Source organism: Toxorhynchites rutilus, chromosome 2, assembly GCF_029784135.1.
Source record: "Toxorhynchites rutilus septentrionalis strain SRP chromosome 2, ASM2978413v1, whole genome shotgun sequence".
NCBI lineage: Eukaryota > Metazoa > Arthropoda > Insecta > Diptera > Culicidae > Toxorhynchites > Toxorhynchites rutilus.
This window is the reverse complement of record NC_073745.1, coordinates 170,426,466-170,445,615: the sequence shown is the minus strand read 5'-3', so window position 1 is coordinate 170,445,615 and position 19,150 is coordinate 170,426,466. Positions and strand designations below refer to the sequence as shown.

The 19,150-nt window shown below is 42.4% G+C and overlaps 1 protein-coding gene across 8 annotated transcripts in view; it reads right to left on the bottom strand.

Annotated features, from left to right (window-relative positions):
• The window catches only part of LOC129769390 (dystrophin, isoforms A/C/F/G/H), a 388,267-nt gene that overhangs the window by 286,623 nt on the left and 82,494 nt on the right, over positions 1–19,150 (bottom strand). For all 8 annotated transcript variants that reach the window (XM_055771638.1, XM_055771636.1, XM_055771635.1 and 5 more), the window contains 3 exons: positions 4,965–5,117; positions 3,944–4,908; positions 3,800–3,887 (listed from right to left, as the gene is read on the bottom strand). In XM_055771638.1, coding sequence (XP_055627613.1) covers positions 3,800–3,887; positions 3,944–4,908; positions 4,965–5,117 — 1,206 coding nt within the window. The remainder of the gene's footprint in view (positions 1–3,799; positions 3,888–3,943; positions 4,909–4,964; positions 5,118–19,150) is intronic.

Genomic DNA, 19,150 nt, shown 5'->3' with positions numbered 1-19,150 from the left:
GACCACACTTCCCATCAGCAGGGAAGTATGTCCACCAACACACCCACCAATCTCGCTCTGCAATGGAATATCAATGGGCTGTACAACAACTTCGGAGAACTGGAGATCCTTGACCGAGAGCTATGTCCGTCCATCATCGCACTCCAAGAGATAAACCGAGTCTCCCCAAGAAACATACAGAAAATTGTCGGGAGTAAATTCCACTGGCACACCAAGTGGGACTCCGTTCTGCAACACTCCGTTGCTTTGGGTGTCAAGAGAAACATTCTCCATTTGCGAAAACAAATATCCACTGACCTGCCAATAATAGCGGTCCGAATCGTGGCCCCGATTCCGGTGACCATCATTTTTATATATCTGCCGTGTTGCACAATCCCGGAACTACGACGGAAGCTGCTTGAGGCGTTAGCAGGATTGGAGGACCCAAAAAATAATCTTGGGGGACTTCAATGCTCATCACCGCAACTGGGGAATGCAAACACCAGACGTCAGGGGGAATATCATTTGGAGGTGTTGGAACTCTCGGTCTTAAATAACGGTACTGATACTTTCTGTAGAGGTACCAGCAACACAGCCATTGATATTTCAGCAGCTAGTCTCAACTTGGTGGGTAGATTAGGGTGGAACAAAGCCGACGACCTTCATGTCAGTGACCATCACCCGATAACCATCAGCTTCAACGAGCTTCGAACGAGCTGACTGGACAGCTTTTCAAACATCCTCCAACTTCTTGCTATCTAGAGACAACCCAACCACCATTGCCACTTTCAACACTATCATTATGGAGGCGGCAGAAGTCTCCATCCCAAGAACGAAAACCATTCTGGGGAAAAAACGCTGCATTGGTGGTCCGAGGACCTCAAAGGGGAAGTCAAGAAGCGGAGAAAATTTCTGCGTGCGCCAAACGACTACCAATAGAAGACCCAATGAAGAAAGCTGCCATGAATAGGTATCGAGCGCAACACATCAGGGTACAGTGGTTCATCCGGAAGGCGAAGTTAGATAGCTGGACTGGAGTTCTGGAGTCTATCAATGAAAACCAGTCCTCTGTGGATCTTTGGCGCAGAGTAAACGCACTAAATGGGAAGAGAAGGCCACACAACCCCATTCTTCAAGTGGATGGTACAACCCTCAGGGATACGATAGATACTTCGAACACGCTCGGGGAATATTTCGCGGGATTGTCCTCGATCTCCGAATATGAGCCCGATTTCATCCGTTGATAGGGAGCGGGTATCACTTCGGTCAGCTACTTTGTGGTCCTGTGAGTAATCCTCTCAACTGGAACTTCACCATCGAAGAACTTTCTGTCGCCCTACGTTCCGCCAAAGGTGACTCAACTGGCCCTGACGGTATCGGCTATAAGATGCTGAAACAACTGTCCCAACTCGGACAGTCCACCCTTCTCAGCATCTTTAACGACCTGTGGAGTACACACGAATTTCTCTAGGGTTGGAGACACAGCCTAGTGATACATATACCTAAGGTCGGTCAAAGCAGCAGTAACGTGAAAGGCAACCGTCCTATTTCCTTAACCTCCTGCTCATCCAAGATCCTGGAAAGAATGGCGAACAGACGCCTGGTCACTTTTCTAACCGAAAATAGAAAATTGAACTATCGACAGTTAGTCTTCCGACCGGGTATGGGCACCAACAACTACTTCGCGACCCGAGTTTTCTACGAGGAAACAGGAGTACCTCAAGGTTCTGTTCTTGACGTCACTCTCTTTTTCGTCGCCATGAATAGCCTGTTCCAGGTCCTGCGTGGGAGAGTTCTCGTGTTTGTTTACGCGGACGACATTCTTCTGATGGCAGTGGGTGACACCCATAGGATTCCAAGCATCATGATACAGGCAGCTACCAATGCTATCGGCCGGTGGGCTGCCGAGAGAGGATTTAGACTTTCAGCGCAAAAGAGCGGCCATATGGTGATATGCAGCGACAGACATCAGGGTCGCAACTCAAGAATCCAGCTATACAAAAACAACGTCCCTCGCCGAAAAACGCTAAATATCCTCGGAGAATTGGTTGACCACAAACTCAGCTTCCTCCGCCATTTCGAGGAAGTTAAGAAGAACTGTGCCACCCAGTTGAATCTGTTGAAAACCATTTCCAAACCGCACCGGAGCAACATCAGAAATTTCCGGCTACGCATGGCCAAAGCTATCATCAGCAGCCGCCTCACCTATGGCCTCGACTGTGTTTGGTTGGAGACAAGCTCCCAAAAACTCCGGCACCGATCTACAACAAAGCACTACGGTCTATTCATAGACTCGGCGATCGTGGTCAGGACTGCCAGTTTCTTGTCGAAAACCTGCGGTAGAGGGGAGACCCACCGGACAACACGATCCTGCAGCGAGTGGCGTATTCCAACCTCACCCCTGTGGCAAAAGAATCCTGGTTTGGTGCGAACGACTGGAGGTCCCCAACTGTATTAGTATTAGGAACAACTTTCGAGCCGGGCTAGCTCGACCGGTCTGCTAGAATACTTCAAGCCCATCATAGCAGAAATATACTGTCTCCACGAAATCAGATACTCGGACGGCTCAAAAGAAACATCATTAGTCGGATTTGGGGTAAGGCCAGGTGGGCGGCATCTTGAAGGGAAATTCAACTTCATCTTCCAAACCGTTGTTGGTCGTCTCCGATTCGGCAAGCGCCATTGATGCTATCGGTGCGACCAGGTCCAAACATCCATGGGTACAGGCCATCAGGAAGTACATATTGCCTGTGCTCATGTGGTTCCCCGGATACACTGGCATCGCAGGGAATGAAGCTGCCGACCGGATTGCTGGAATCGGTCACACTGGACCGTTTTACGCTCGGGATGTGCCGCTTAACGACGTGAAGCTGTGGATCACCAACACTTTCCGCACCTTTTGGACAGAAATGTGATTCGCAGAGAGAGGGCAGAAAAGTCAAGGGCTCGACTGTCATGTTCAACGACGAGAAAAGAATGAGAGAACAACGAATCCTGTCCAGACTGAGGACCGGTCACTGCTCGGTTTCATATGGATCCAACAGAGGACCTTTCTATCTACTTTGCGATCACTGCCAAGTTCACAACTCCGTCGAACACTTCTTGTGTGGTTGCCCGAAATTTGATGATCTGCGGTTGCCCGAAATTTGATGGAATCAGCGGGAGTGAAAGAGACATCTTGATTCAGATTCAGATTCATATTTTGCAAAAGTAACAGCGCTTTTCTGCTACCTAAAATATACTGAACTATTTTACAAGATCTAGCGTCTGAACAATGGATCAGTCAAGAAGATCCTTGTTCCTTCCCCTCCACGATGAAGGGGAATAGAGACACTTCGGCATCTTCAACGACACGGCTTTCTCTCCACTGGGTCGGTGCCATGGACCGAGGACATCCTTGCCAGCTGGTCCAGCAAGCAAACAGCAATTTTTTGTTAAGTTATGTTTCATAAAAGAATTTGTATGTGTGGATTTATATATTTATGTCCAATTTTTATGTGATAATTTTATGTGCAATTTGTTCCCAACGAAACCTTACGGCAATGCCGTCGATAAAGAGGCGAATCAGCCCAGGAGTCTAAAAACCTCTCAAATAAAGAATAAAAAAATGAACTCAATTGATGTTGAACGCGATGCAACGTTCCCGCTTGGTACAGTCATGTAGGTTTATAACATTCAATTCATCTTAATTTCACATAAAAAATATTTTGTGATGAGTTTGTTGGATATCAAACGATAAGATTAGCCAGCCCAGGAGGCAAAGTCTCATGAGCAAGAACAAAAAAAAATATCATACGTAACTTGTCGTAATAAAACTTACCTTCATAATTTTGCATATTTTCACTAATAATACATCTCCTTCTGCTTCACCAGAAGTAGAAATCTTGTCCAGATTTTCCTCTATAGCTCTACAAGTAAAACAAAGGAATCATTCATGTTCTACGTTTAATTTAATATAGCTTACCTCAATACTTCAATATTAGCAGCGTTCATATTATTCAAAGTGTTCTTCATACTATTCAGTCTCACTGTAATGTTTTTATTGTGAATATATTTTAGCTGCTTCTCGGCGGCAACGATTCTTTTCTTAAAATCTCTCACATATGATGAATCATAATGTTTTTCATATTCCCCATGTAAACGATTACATCGATTAATTTTTTCAATCATTATATGTTCATCATCGTCTCGAAGTTGCAACGTTTCAGCATTGACACTGGTCCAATGCTCTACAGCAGATAAATTTTCTTCCAAAGCGTGTAATACTTCAAGTATATTTTCTAGTTTTTTCTTCGACTGTGTCACGGTCTCGCCGAGTGAGTTATACAAGTATTTCAGCGAATCAATCCGCTGACCTAGTTTCATTGAATTTTTTGTGGTTTTATCTTCACACACTTTACGCCCTGTCCGAATAACGTTTTCTATTCCGCCCTTCATCTCGGATAAAATTTTGTACATTTTCAAGCAATGTTGGAATTGATCATGTAGTTGCGCCGGACTAGCCGATACTGTATCAAGAACAGTTGTACTTTTTTCCACGTCACGAAGCTCCACAAGGGCCTGATTCAATTTGGTTTCGAAAGTGAATTGCAAAGATGACATCTGGAGTAGCTTGCTGCGCAATGTTGAGAACTGATCGTGAAGTAATTTAACCTGATCCTGGTAGCGATTGGCGGCTTCCAATTTGCCTTCCTTTTTATAATGATCTACTTTTTTCAACATCTCCGTAAGAACAATCTCGTGACGATCAAATTCTTCTTGAAGCTTCTGAAAATCATTTGACACATCTTCAGAAGATGTATCATCCCCAGTTAAATCGTTAAAGATTTCATTCATACGGAATAACCATTGCTGCAAACTCGATACTTGACCTTCGGAGGTCTGCGCTTCTTTGACAGCCTGCTCAAGTTTTATAGTACGTTGTTTCGCCTGAGAAAAACCACGAGGAAAATAAAATTAGAAATCTTGATCGGCATATTCCTTACCTGTGCTTGCAGACACTCCCATCTTTCACTAATATTACGTAAATCTTCTTTAACCTGAGTAACCATAATGTCTAAGTTGCACAGTTCTTTTCCAATTGTGATTATCTTGTCATAACGAGCTTGCGGATGATTGCGGATGTAATTCTCGATATCCTACATTTGAAAAAAAAATGAGAACATGGCAGATTCAAATAATATTAGACGGATTTCGCGCCAACTCGATCAGGTGTTGACATGACCCTCTCAGAACTCAATTAAACTTTCTGGGGGTGGAGACCTTACCTAATTAAGCAACTTGGCATACTTAGTTTTCCGTAAATTTATTTAAACTAACATATTGGAAATGGCTAAATATTTTTGATCATTTTTTTATAAATTTTTTTCACTCGAAAATGGTAAGTCCTACAAAAAAAGTGATCTATGGACAAGTTTTAGGAAAATAATTGAATTTTCAGAAAAAAAAATTGAATTCTACACTGAAAAAATCGAAAAAGGATTTTTTTTCTGGCAGCACAGTCAAGCTAGAATGTGTTATTAACTGCTCGTAAAAAACAAACCTGATAGTGGTTTCAATAAGCCGTTATTCTCGGAACTGGTTCCGATGACTTACGGAGTTCCCGCTATTCAACTGTACGCGTTATCCGGTCCGTGTGTGCTCTCGCTGGTTCAGATTACCCGACGTTGTGATCCCTGACGTCAGCCTAATGGTATATTCGCCATTGCAAAGCATTACGACGCACACAACCAGAGTAGCTATGTCGACTACCCGTACTACTCCTTCCAGTCTCAAAACAAGCAAAGTGACGAAGCGACCACGGACAACCGATGAAAACACTGAAGCTGGTGAGGAATCTATGACTCTGGATGTCGCAGTGCGAATGATGATGAATTAATTCACTGAGACGAAAACGTTGATCGACGAAATGCGCAACGAAATAAACAACAAGATCAATGCTGTGAAAACTGATCTGGAAGAAAAATTATCAACTGTTTCAATCGACATTCACACACTAAGAGTAGAGTGTGCTTCTCTCTCTCTTCTCCAATGGCACTAACGTTCCTAGAGGAACTTCGCCGTCTCAACGTAGTATTACTTGCGTCATTTTTATTAGTACTTAGTTGAGATTTCTATGCCAAATAACACGCCTTGAATGCATTTTGAGTGGCAAGCTCTAGAATACGCGTGATCACAGTGCAAGTCGGAGGAAATTTCTTTGACGAAAAATTCCCCCGACCAGAACGGGAATTGAACCCGAACACCCAGCATGTTAGTTATGACGCTAACCACTCGACCAAGGGAGCACAGTAGAGTGTGCTACGAAGTTTCAAAACCATGACGCTGAGTCAACCGCGTTGGACGGAAAAAATGACGAAATAACAATAACGATAGACAGTCTTGAGAACAGGAACGAATTAATCATCAGCGGGATTCCGTATTTAAACGGTGAGGATCTTCTGGCGCACTTTGAAGCGATGTGCAAGCAACCAGGAATGAACGAGCGAATGAAGCCAGCGGTTGACATTAGGCGTCTCAAAACAAGGGCTGTGAAGGATGGTGAGCTGACTCTTGTGATGGTGCAGTTTGCATTACGGATCAGCGAGATGACTTCTATAGTGCCTATCTTCGGAAACATAATTTACAGCTGAATCATCTTGGATTTGAGTCGACACGTCTACGTGAACGAGAATCTAACGGTAGGAGCGCGCATGCTGAAGTCGGAAGCTGTACGCCTGAAGAAAGCGGGCAAGCTCGCTACAGTTTGTACCAAGCTAGGAGTGGTTTTCGTTAAGCATACTACTGCTGCATTGCCTATATCCATTTAATCTAAGGAACAACTGAATCAATTTGCGTAATTATGTATCACGTATCCACTCTCAGTGTTTGTAACATTATTGTATTTATTGTGAAATTGTATCATTATGAATAAGATAAATTGTATCCGTGTATTATTGCAGCCTTCTGAAATTTGCTTCCCTTTGTACACCCTATGCCCTCGATGAATATCCACACCTTGATGTACATTTCCGCCGCTCTGATGAACGCAGTGCTTTTACCCGGAAAACTAAATGTGTGCACGGAAATTCCCAAAGGAAATCAGCCAAACTGGACGAAGTAAAAAACCTGTTGCAAGATACTAAAGTCAGCGTTGCTTGTTTCACAGAATCATGGTTGTCACCCATAGTTAGCAACCGCAATGTCACCATTCCTGGATACCAAATCATTCGCAACGACCGACCGTACTTGCGCGGAGGTGGTATTATATTCTATCTCAATGATCATTTACGGTACACAAGGATTTTTGAGACGGCATTAGGAGTCGAATCTGATGATAAAACTGAGTGTTTGGTTATGGAGAAACTGCTTATTGTGGGCGTTTACAATCCTCCAAGTAACGATTGTTCACGGTTTCTTGCCAATAAATTAAACGACTTCGCTACGCACTATGAAACCGTCTTGCTTGTTGGAGATTTTAATACAGATTTGAGTACTCGAAACAACCGAAGTATAGATTTCAAAGCAGTACTTGAGAGTTTTGCGTTGACATCTGTTAGTGAGGAACCAACCTACTTTCATAGCACGGGATACTCTCAACTGGATTTGTTCATTACCAGCTGCAATGGAAAGGTTCTGCGATTTAATCAGGTTAGTTTCCCTGCACTTTCGCAACACGACTTGATTTTTGGCTCTTTGGATTACGACGATTCACCAATATCGAGGTTCCAAAAATACCGGGATTATGTGAATTTCGACGCGCTGGCGCTGAGTTATGCTATCCAATCCGTACCCTGGGATGATTTGTACACGACCGATGACCCCGACGAGTTACTTAGCCTTTTCAACGGTCATCTCAAATGTATACATGATCAGTGTATACCACTACGTGCACACAGCGTCCTTTAGCAGAATAACTCATGGCTTGATTTTGATGTCAGAAAGTCAATACTCGAACGGGATCTTGCCTACAAAGATTGGTTAAATGCACCATTTAACTCGAAATATCAACCGAGACAGCGATACAAAGCGCTGAGGAATCGTACTAACGCTTTAATCAGGAGTCGCTACTTGAACGACAGGTTACCAACCAAAGGTCTGAGGAAGCGCATCACAAATATTGGTGCTGGTAAGGAACATTCGAAAACTGCCTGTCAATTCGACCCGAATGAAATAAATCGGATGTTTCTAGCTAGCTACACGAATAGTGCACCTCATAGCAGACCCAGCTATATTACTCGAGCTTCTCCTCATAGTTTTTCGTTCTATTCAGTGCAAGAATGGGAAGTGGTAAATGCAGTGTGGGGCATCAAGTCAAACGCAACAGGTCTCGATGGATTGCCGATATGTTTCATCAAAATCGTTCTTCCTCTAGATCTGCAACATATCACCTATATTTTCAAAAAAATCGTTGAAACTGCTGTCTTTCCTACATGCTGGAAACGTGCGAAGATAGTGCTCATCCGTAAAAAAATCTCATTTGAATACACTCGCAAATCTTAGGCCTACCAGCATCATGTGTGCGCTATCGAAGATTTTTGAAAAGTTTCTGATACAACAAATGCCAGCATTCATTTCTGAGAACCATCTATTATCCGATTGTCAAGCTGGCTTTCGCAGAGGCCATAGCATCAAGACAGTGACGTTACGTGTAAACGACGACCGCTAAGGCCACAATAGACAAGAAGGGATCAGCCATACTGCTATTGCTAGACTTCTCTAAAGCGTTCGATACCATTTCACATCGCAAGCTATGCTCAAAACTCAGTACAAAATTCAATTTCTCAACCGGAGCAGTAAACCTCGTCAACTCTTATCTGCTGGGAAGGACACAGACAGTTTTTTTGTGGTGAACAGTGCTCTGAGGTGTCACCTGAGGTGTTACATCTGGCGTACCACAAGGATCGGTGATTGGTCCCTTGTTGTTTTGCTGCAGTGCTAAAATGGTGTTCAATTGAAATCTATGCAAACGACGTTCAATTATACATTAGACGCGTTGGTCCATGTGCACGAGAGCTAGTAAGAATGACGAACGACGATCTTGCACGAGTTGCTGAATGGTCCGATCGTAATGACCCCCATGTAAACCAATCGAAAAGCAAAGCACTATTTGTCAAGAGACGCCGACGTAACATTGTTCGAGTTGATTCACTGCATGTCATCATCATGAAGGGACAACCTATTGAATGGGTTGACAGAGCTTTAAATCTCGGTTTCGTGTTTTAAGCTGACTTGGAGTGGGATGGACTGGTCAACCAACAGTGCGGAAAAATCTACGGTTGCCTGCGAACGCTTTATAGTACAGCTTCCGCTGCTCGAACGAATGTTAGGCTTAAAATGTTCAAGGCACTGATTCTGCCACATTTCCTGTTTGGTGAACTTCTGCAAGTCTCACCTAGTGCATACTCCATGAACAGGTTACGTGTAGCACTCAACAGCTGTGTCTGTTTCGTCCATGGGCTAAACCGCTACGCAAGAGTAAGCCATCTCCAGCCGAATTTGATCGGTTGTCCATTCGAAATCTTCTATGCATACCGTTCGTGCGTCTTTATATGGAAATTGCTTAGAAATCGTTCCCCACCAGCGCTATTTCAATGACTGATCCCGTTCCAAAGCCTTCGTTTGTAGAACTTCATCCTTCCTTCGAACAATACAGCTGCCTACGCAAGGACAATGTTCGTCAAAGGTGTGGTAAATTGGAATCTGATGCCTTCTGCGATTAAACACTCGTCTTCGGAAGCAAGTTTCAAGAGGGGCTGCCTCGACTTCTGGAACCGTAGATAAAGTTGAATAATTATTAATGTTACATTAGTTTAGTTTAATATTTTGGATATTATGTACTAGCGTTTTACAACACGGAGGCAGTATTTTGTAAGGGATTATCCCTTACACTGCCAGACAAATAAAATGAAATGAATGATTTCAAAAACTAAAAGTCGATTTTCTCAAAATGGTCTTCTCAGATTCCGATGAAATGGCAGATAAATGGAAGATAAATATTGACGTAGGACTAGGACTTTCAATATAGGGGCCCATTTCAATATTTCGGTGTGAAAAAGTGTTCAGTTTTTGAACGCTCATACCATATCAATTAATGAATGGATTTTGGTTCCAAATACACACATTGATAGGGAATATCCTCAGCAATTGTTTATATGCTACACATTACGGGTTTTCAGCTCATATAAAGTTCAAATTGATGGAAAATTGGAAGGAAGAATTCCCTACTTTCCCATACATTTTGTCTGCGCTCCCGCAGCAAACTATTCATTACAAGCAACCACGGGTACGGGCGAACCGTATGGACAAGGCGAAGAAGGGAGACAAAAAAGAGATTATAAATAAATATAGGCGGTCGCTACAACGTTAACTATATGGCTATATAAAGTGAGCGATGGTGGGGCTTGGCCACATTCTATCATCGGACGCCAAGCAGGAAAGACGCTATCTGGAAATTGATTTTCAGCATAAGAGATTGCTGCATTTGCCGGGGATGTATGCGGTGCGATACCGCAAGAGTGAGAGACAGGAGTTTCAATGGGATGTGGAGCAGGAGAGCCTATCGAAGTGTGTTAAAAGCGGTGGAAGCGTCGCGCCGGGTGGATGAGTGGCTAATCGCGATCGATTTGATAGAATGCTGGTGTTTTTAAACGATTTTATTTAGCTGTGATATATTTGTATGTTTGCATGGCGCTGTACCACATTAATTGAAATTTGACCCCTTTCCTGTTGACCGATTGATTTGAAATTTGGAACACACCTTTATCTCTGCAGTCATTATAAAACTGCATATTTCATGATCTCGAAAATCCAATATGGCGACCGCTACAAAATGGCGGATTACATATTTTCTCAAAGCCCCTTCAATATGGATATCAAATGAAAGGGATTGACTAGTAGAACACAGTTATTTATGAAAAATGCAAATCCAAAATGGCCGCAAATGAAGGATTTGACTAGTAGAACACAGTTATTCATGAGGAGTGCAAAGCCCAATTATATCACGATACCAGACGGTAAATTCCTATTACGATATGCTTGCCATCAAGTATGTGTTCGTTGCCGGATGAACAATAACCTCTGCAACATTTGCATCGCACGACAGTTGCACGACAAACTTTGATTTTTTCGTATTTAAATCTAAACGTTTGAGTGTTTGCTGAGTGCTGAGGTTTTATTTTGTCCTTTGATTTTTTTTCTGTAATTTTTAACATGAAAAGTTGATCATTCTGGGATCTGTGCTCCATGATATTCGAATAATGGACACCCCTTGGTGTAGTCCTACGTCTCTCCGGTTATGTCACCGACATTACCCACCCATATTTTTTTTCCCTACAACTCTTCCACATCATTCGTCTTCCTAAGCTCGAAGCCGCCGGACGGTTTTATATCGTTATCGTCCATTGTTGAAGTGATACCGTTATTTTCGTGGCTGGTGAAGTGAGTGTTGGACACTAACGAGATTCCCTGTGAATTCATTGAAGCAGACACAACAAGCGAGATGAAGAAACCCTGCACGCGAGCGCTGAGTGCTGGTGTGTTATCGCCGTAGCACCGTCTTCGACATCATCACCGCGTGGTGCGATACACGGGTTCAGCTGTACCGAACGATCAACACGCAGCACCGTTATAAATAATCCGCACTGGTGTGCATAATAAGTATACTGAAATTAATAGGTTAAGGTTATTAGGTTAAGGAATTATAAAAAAAAATTGCAAAAATTATAAGAAAGTGTACATCTGCCATTTTAAATGGCAGAAGGGGAAGAAAGCGTTGACATGGATATCGAATCCACTGTCTCCCCCTCCCCAGCTACGGGTGCTGGGAAGTCGCTTAAACGCGTTCCCCCCTCAGAAGATGTCTCTTCACAGGAAGAGTTAACTCACCTCAACAAGCCTCCCTCAAGAAAATTTGCAAACCTTTCCTCTTCACCCCCTCATTCTCCCGCTCCCGTTTCCGCTCAACTCCCGAACTTGCCTCCCAGCCTTACTGATCCCGCTCCCGCTCAACAATCGACCTCGACCTCCCCCTCAGTTGCTTCCTCTCCTCGTGTCAAGGTCTATCCAGAAGATTCACCTGGAGCTGGCCCATGGGTTGTTTTTTTCCGGCCCAAACCGAACGGAAAATCCATCAATGTCATTCAGGTTTCGAAAGATCTGGCAAGATATTATTCCTCCGTGGTCGAAATCTCTAAGGTTAGACCGAACAAACTGCGTGTTGTCGTGAGTGATCGGAAACACGCAAATGCAGTTGTGATCGACGAGAGATTCTCCCTAGAGTATCGTGTCTACGTGCCGTCCCATGACGTAGAAATCTCGGGGGTGATAACTGAAACGGGTCTGACGTGTGAAATGATAAAGGAAGGAGTTGGTAAATTTAAAAGACTCCCGTTGGTGGGCGTTAAAATTTTGGACAGCCGCCAACTAGGGAAAGTATCCCAAGAAAAGGGAAAAACTAAATTCACGCCGTCAGACTCGTTTCGAGTAACTTTTGCTGGTTCCGCTCTCCCTGACTACGTCATGGTGGGCAAATTAAGACTGCCTGTGCGACTCTTCGTGCCAAAGCCCATGACTTGTCAAAAATGCAAGTCAGTTGGTCACACTTCAGATTATTGTGCCAACAAGGAGCGCTGTGCCACTTGCGGAGAGCAACATGAGGGGAAATCCTGCAGTGCGACTGAGCATAAATGTCCATATTACGGGGGATCCCCACACGAGCTCTCAGTTTGTGAAACTTACAAGAGTCGCTGGGAGAAACAGAAGCGCTCTTTGAAGGAACGCTCGAAACGCACTTTTGCGGATATTTTAAAGGGCGCTTCTCCACTGGCCCAACAACAACAACCAATCATCACACAAAATGTCTTCGCCACGTTGCCCGTTGACGAAATGGAAGCGGACACAGCTAACGGGGGCACACCGTTCGTTTTCCAAGGGAATCCCCGGCGCAAAAATGTGACCACTCCCAAAGTTCAAGGACAAGCCCCTCCGGTTATACCTCCTGTTAGCATGCCTAAAAAATCGAGTGCAGCGGACAAGCAAAATCAGGTTCCTCCTGGCTTCCGTGGGAATAGTTCACCTTCGAACGACCCAGCACTCGAGGGGACATCAAAAACCCCAAATGTCCCTATTTTTCCGTCCAGCTCAACTCCCCAATCGGGATTTATAAAGTTGTCTGACCTTTTGGACCAAATCTTCAAGTGTTTTAATGTTTCCGACTCCATCAGAACCATTGTCATTTCAATGCTTCCAGTATTAAAGACAATTTTGCAACAATTGATGCAAACATGGCCCCTCCTTGCAATGATTATCTCTCTTGATGTCTAATTCAAATAGAGAGGTCGCAGATATCACTGTTTTACAGTGGAATTGTCGTAGTCTTATCCCTAAATTGGATACATTCAAATTTTTAATTCATAACTTCAATTGTGACGTTTTTGCTCTGTCCGAAACTTGGCTTTCTTCGCGAGATGGTATCTCTTTCCACGATTTTAATATTATACGCTTGGACCGTGTTGACAGATACGGAGGGGTGCTATTGGGGATCAATAAGTGCCACTCATTTTTTAGAATTGACCTTCCACCTATTGGGGGGATCGAAGCTGTTGCTTGTCATGCAAACATCAGAGGCAAAGACCTTTGTATTGTCAGCTTGTATTGGCCTCCGAGAGCTGCGGTTAGCCGCAAGCAACTTGTTGACATGTGCTCACTCCTTCCTGAGCCACGATTGATCTTGGGAGACTTCAACTCTCACGGAACTGCCTGGGGGGAACAGTACGACGACAATCGTTCATCGATGATATATGACCTTTGTAACAGCTTCAATATGACCGTTTTGAATACTGGGGAAACAACACGTGTTCCTAAACCTCCTGCTAACCCAAGTGCTCTTGACCTCTCGCTTTGCTCGAATTCACTATCGTTAGATTGCAAGTGGAATGTAATCCAAGACCCCAACGGTAGTGATCACTTGCCAATCAAAATTTCCATCACCATTGGTTCGAATTCTTCTGAATCTATAAACATGGCATATGACCTCACAAGACACATTGACTGGAAAAAATATGCGGACGCAATTGCTCTAGCCATCAATTCCAGAGATGGTTTGCCTCCTTTGGAGGAGTATAACTTCCTTTCTCGTTTGATATATGACAGCGCGGTTCGCGCTCAAACGAAACCCATCCCAGGCTCCACTTTTCGTCAAAGGCCTCCCAATCCATGGTGGGATAGCCAATGTTCCAAGCTTTATCAGGATAAATCGAACGCATTTAAAGCTTTTCGGAAACGTGGAACCATTGAGAATTTTCAAACGTATTTGGACCTTGAAAATCAATTTAAAAACTTGATCAAAGGGAAAAAACGTGCTTATTGGCGAAATTTCGTGGGAGGTTTGTCACGAGAAACGTCAATGAAAAAATTATGGAAAGTGGCTCGAAACATGAGAAATCGCTCTTCATCGAATGAAAGCGAAGAATATTCACATCGATGGATTTTTAATTTTGCACGGAAGGTTTGTCCCGATTCCGTTCCTGTGCAAAAAATTGTTCGAGATATACCACAAGATAGGTGCGATCTTGATTCCGAGTTTTCGATGGTAGAATTCTCTCTTGCTCTCCTTTCTTGTAACAATTCGGCTCCAGGAACGGATAGAATTAAGTTCAACTTGTTAAAAAACCTCCCTGATGTGGCGAAACATTGCTTGTTGAATTTATTCAATCGGTTTCTGGAGCATAATATTGTTCCAGATGATTGGAGACAAGTGCGAATTATAGCTATTCAAAAACCCGGAAAACCCGCGTCCGACTTCAATTCGTACCGTCCAATAGCAATGCTGTCTTGTATACGGAAATTGTTGGAGAAAATGATCTTGTTTCGCCTTGATCGATGGGTTGAAACGAATGGCCTACTCTCAGATACACAATATGGGTTCCGCAGGGGCAAGGGGACGAATGATTGTCTTGCGTTGCTTTCTTCAGAAATTCAAATGGCTTACGTCGAAAAAAAACAAATGGCTTCAGTATTCTTGGACATAAAGGGGGCCTTTGATTCTGTTTCAATAGAGGTTTTGTCAGACAAATTACACTCTCGGGGTCTGCCGCCTCTGTTGAATAATATGTTATATAACTTGCTTTGTGAGAAACAGTTGAACTTTTCTCACGGGGATTCGACAGTAAATCGGGTCTCCTACATGGGCCTCCCCCAGGGCTCATGTTTAAGCCCCCTTTTGTACAACTTCTATGTAAGCGACATCGACAATTGTCTTACACTAAATTGCAGCCTAAGACAACTTGCAGATGACGGAGTGGTGTCTGTCGTAGGATCAAACGAATCCGACCTGCAAGGACCCTTACAAGATACTTTGAACAATTTTTCAACCTGGGCCATTGGGCTAGGGATCGAATTCTCCACGGAGAAAACAGTGATGGTGGTTTTTTCTAGGAAGCATAGACCAGCAAAACCAAAGCTTCAACTTTTGGGTAAACCGATCACTCATGCTATGTCATTCAAGTATCTTGGGGTCTGGTTCGACTCCAAATGTACTTGGGGGGCCCATATTAGGTATCTGAGTAAAAAATGCCAACAAAGAATAAACTTTCTCCGTACAATTACCGGCACCTGGTGGGGAGCCCATCCCGAAGATCTTATAATGTTGTATCGAACAACTATTCTCTCAGTGATGGAGTATGGCAGTTTCTGTTTTCAATCAGCTGCCAAAACACATCTCATTAAACTCGAGCGAATTCAGTATCTTTGTCTCCGTATTGCGTTGGGATGTATGCCCTCAACGCATACCATGAGTCTCGAGGTTTTGGCAGGCCTACTCCCACTAAAAGATCGCTTCAATTTATTATCGCTTCGGTTCCTCATCCGGTGTAAGGTTATGAACCCATTGGTGATCGGAAATTTTGAGCAGCTTATCGAGCTAAATTTTCATTCAGGATTCATGAGCTCATATCATGAATTCATCTCCATGCAGGTTGATCCTTCTTCGTATACTCCCAACCGTGTTTGTTTTCCTGACTACATCAATTCCTCTGTACATTTCGATCTGTTCATGAAGGAGAAAATCCATGGAATTCCAGATTATCATCGATCGGGGATCGTTCCTACGATCTTCAATGCAAAGTATGGGCGTGTCAATTGTGATAATATGTACTTTACTGATGGGTCCTCTATGAATGAGTCCACAGGATTTGGAGTGTTCAACGAAATTTTTAACACCTCCCACAGTCTTCAGAATCCTTGCTCTGTGTATATTGCTGAATTGGCAGCAATACATTGGGCGCTGGACAGCGTCGCCTCACGACCTGTTGAACACTATTACATTGTAACGGATAGTCTTAGCTCTGTCGAAGCTATCCGTTCAGTGAGGCCGGAAAAGCACTCGCCGTACTTCCTTGAGAGAATACGAGAAAATTTGAGTGCTTTAACCAGACGCTGTTATGTCATTACCTTTGTCTGGGTCCCTTCACATTGCTCAATTCCGGGTAACGAGAGGGCTGACTCATTGGCAAAGGTAGGTGCAATTGAAGGCGATATTTATCAGCGTCAAATCGCTTTCAATGAATTTTATTCTTTAGTCCGTAAAAATACCATCGCTAACTGGCAACGTAAGTGGAACGAAGATGAATTGGGTCGGTGGCTTCACTCGATTATCCCTAAGGTTAGCCTCCAACCATGGTTCAAAAGTCTGGACTTAAGTCGGGACTTTATTCGCACCTTCTCTCGACTCATGTCCAATCACTGTTTGTTAGACGCGCTACTCTTTCGTTTTAATCTTGCCGATGGCAATATCTGTGCTTGTGGCCAAGGTTACCACGACATCGAACACGTTGTTTGGTCGTGCGAGGAGTATCTTGTTGCCAGATCGAATTTAGAGAACTCTCTTCGGGCTAGAGGAAGGCAGCCCAATGTGCCGGTAAGAGATGTGTTGGCTCGGTTAGACCTTGATTACATGTCCCAAATATATGTCTTCCTAAAAGCTATCGATCTTCGTGTGTGATTGTCCTTATATCCTTATATTCTCCTTTTCCTTTTCCTTCGCGAGAAATCAAATCCCTTCTTACTAACAATAGAATAAGGTGAAATGTAAATACATGTTAGATATAAGATAGGCTTAAGAATTGAGTATGATGAATGTGAGTGCGAATGTGAGTGTGAACATTGTCAACATATCCTTATATCCCATCTTTTTCCTGAAACAAAATGTCACCCTTCTAAACTCGAGCAAGCCGCGAGTAATCGGTTCTCTACCTCATTAACATTAGAATTAATAAAAAATGTTTATGTATACTTGTAACAATACAGATAGAAGTTTGGCTCCTTTAAACTTATGTAACTGAGCCTGTAAAAATAAACGATTTAATAAAAAAAAAAAAAAACTCTTCCATACATCGCAACTTGTGCAAAATGCAAAGCAAAATAGTTTTTCTATCAAAAACTTTTTCAAATTTTTTCCTCGAATATTTTCTATTTTTTTAAGTGTACAGTCATCGAAAAAATCAATAACAGGTACAAATAGATTGATGATGACCCTTGGATGCTAAAGTACAGTTTTCAGCTTATTTTTGTAATCAAATACAATATGTTTCAATAGAAATAATGCTATTTATTTTCCGTCACTTTATATTTGATGCCGGTCACGACTGGTTATTTCCAAACAACTGCAGAGCCATTTTTTCATTAGGTACCTATACAATAAATTATTTTATTCGTTAGGTACCTATACAATTTATTTTTTAATATCATATCTACAGTAGTGTTTGGATTTCGATCAATATCGAATGATACACAATGTGTGAGAGGTTACTTTCTCACGAATATACAACCAAACATGAGTGGGTCGTTCAGATACTTATATGAATGACAGTAATCACTTGTGTTACACTAAATGATGAACGAAGACTGTTGATTGCATATCCGAACTGTACCAAACATCGCTCACCATTTTCGAAGACTGCATAGAAGTTTAAACCGCATATATCGTCCCGTTCTACTATAGCGAAAATCACTGCACAGACAAGTACAGTCGATCGAATCTATCGAATTTCAAAAACCGACCATGTACAAAATGACCTAAAAAACTCGAGCAAGCCGCGAGTAATCGGTTCTCTACCTCATTAACATTAGAATTAATAAAAAATGTTTATGTATACTTGTAACAATACAGATAGAAGTTTGGCTCCTTTAAACTTATGTAACTGAGCCTGTAAAAATAAACGATTTAATAAAAAAAAAAAAAAAAACTCTTCCATACATCGCAACTTGTGCAAAATGCAAAGCAAAATAGTTTTTCTATCAAAAACTTTTTCAAATTTTTTCCTCGAATATTTTCTATTTTTTTAAGTGTACAGTCATCGAAAAAATCAATAACAGGTACAAATAGATTGATGATGACCCTTGGATGCTAAAGTACAGTTTTCAGCTTATTTTTGTAATCAAATACAATATGTTTCAATAGAAATAATGCTATTTATTTTCCGTCACTTTATATTTGATGCCGGTCACGACTGGTTATTTCCAAACAACTGCAGAGCCATTTTTGATACACAATGTGTGAGAGGTTACTTTCTCACGAATATACAACCAAACATGAGTGGGTCGTTCAGATACTTATATGAATGACAGTAATCACTTGTGTTACACTAAATGATGAACGAAGACTGTTGATTGCATATCCGAACTGTACCAAACATCGCTCACCATTTTCGAAGACTGCATAGAAGTTTAAACCGCATATATCGTCCCGTTCTACTATAGCGAAAATCACTGCACAGACAAGTACAGTCGATCGAATCTATCGAATTTCAAAAACCGACCATGTACAAAATGACCTAAAAAATGACCTGTGCAGAGTTTCAGCTCAATCGGACATGATTTAGGGGTGCCTCAAGACGCTCAAAGTTTTGATTTTTTGATTGTCGAAAATCTTACAAGGGGGAAGTAAAGGAAATTTGGAAAATCGAAAAAAAAAATCGATGCCAAATGACTTGGAAATGCATGAAAAATCGAGATCTGTTGCCATCCCGAAAAAAAAATTTTGGCCGAAAATCGACTTTTTTGGACATATCCTGAGAGGCAATGAAGGTATGAAAAAAATATCGAATTTAAAGAACCGACCATGTTCATTTTGTTTATTGGTCCGAAATAATGACCTGTGCAAAATTTCATCTTTTATTAGGAAAACTTTTTTGCC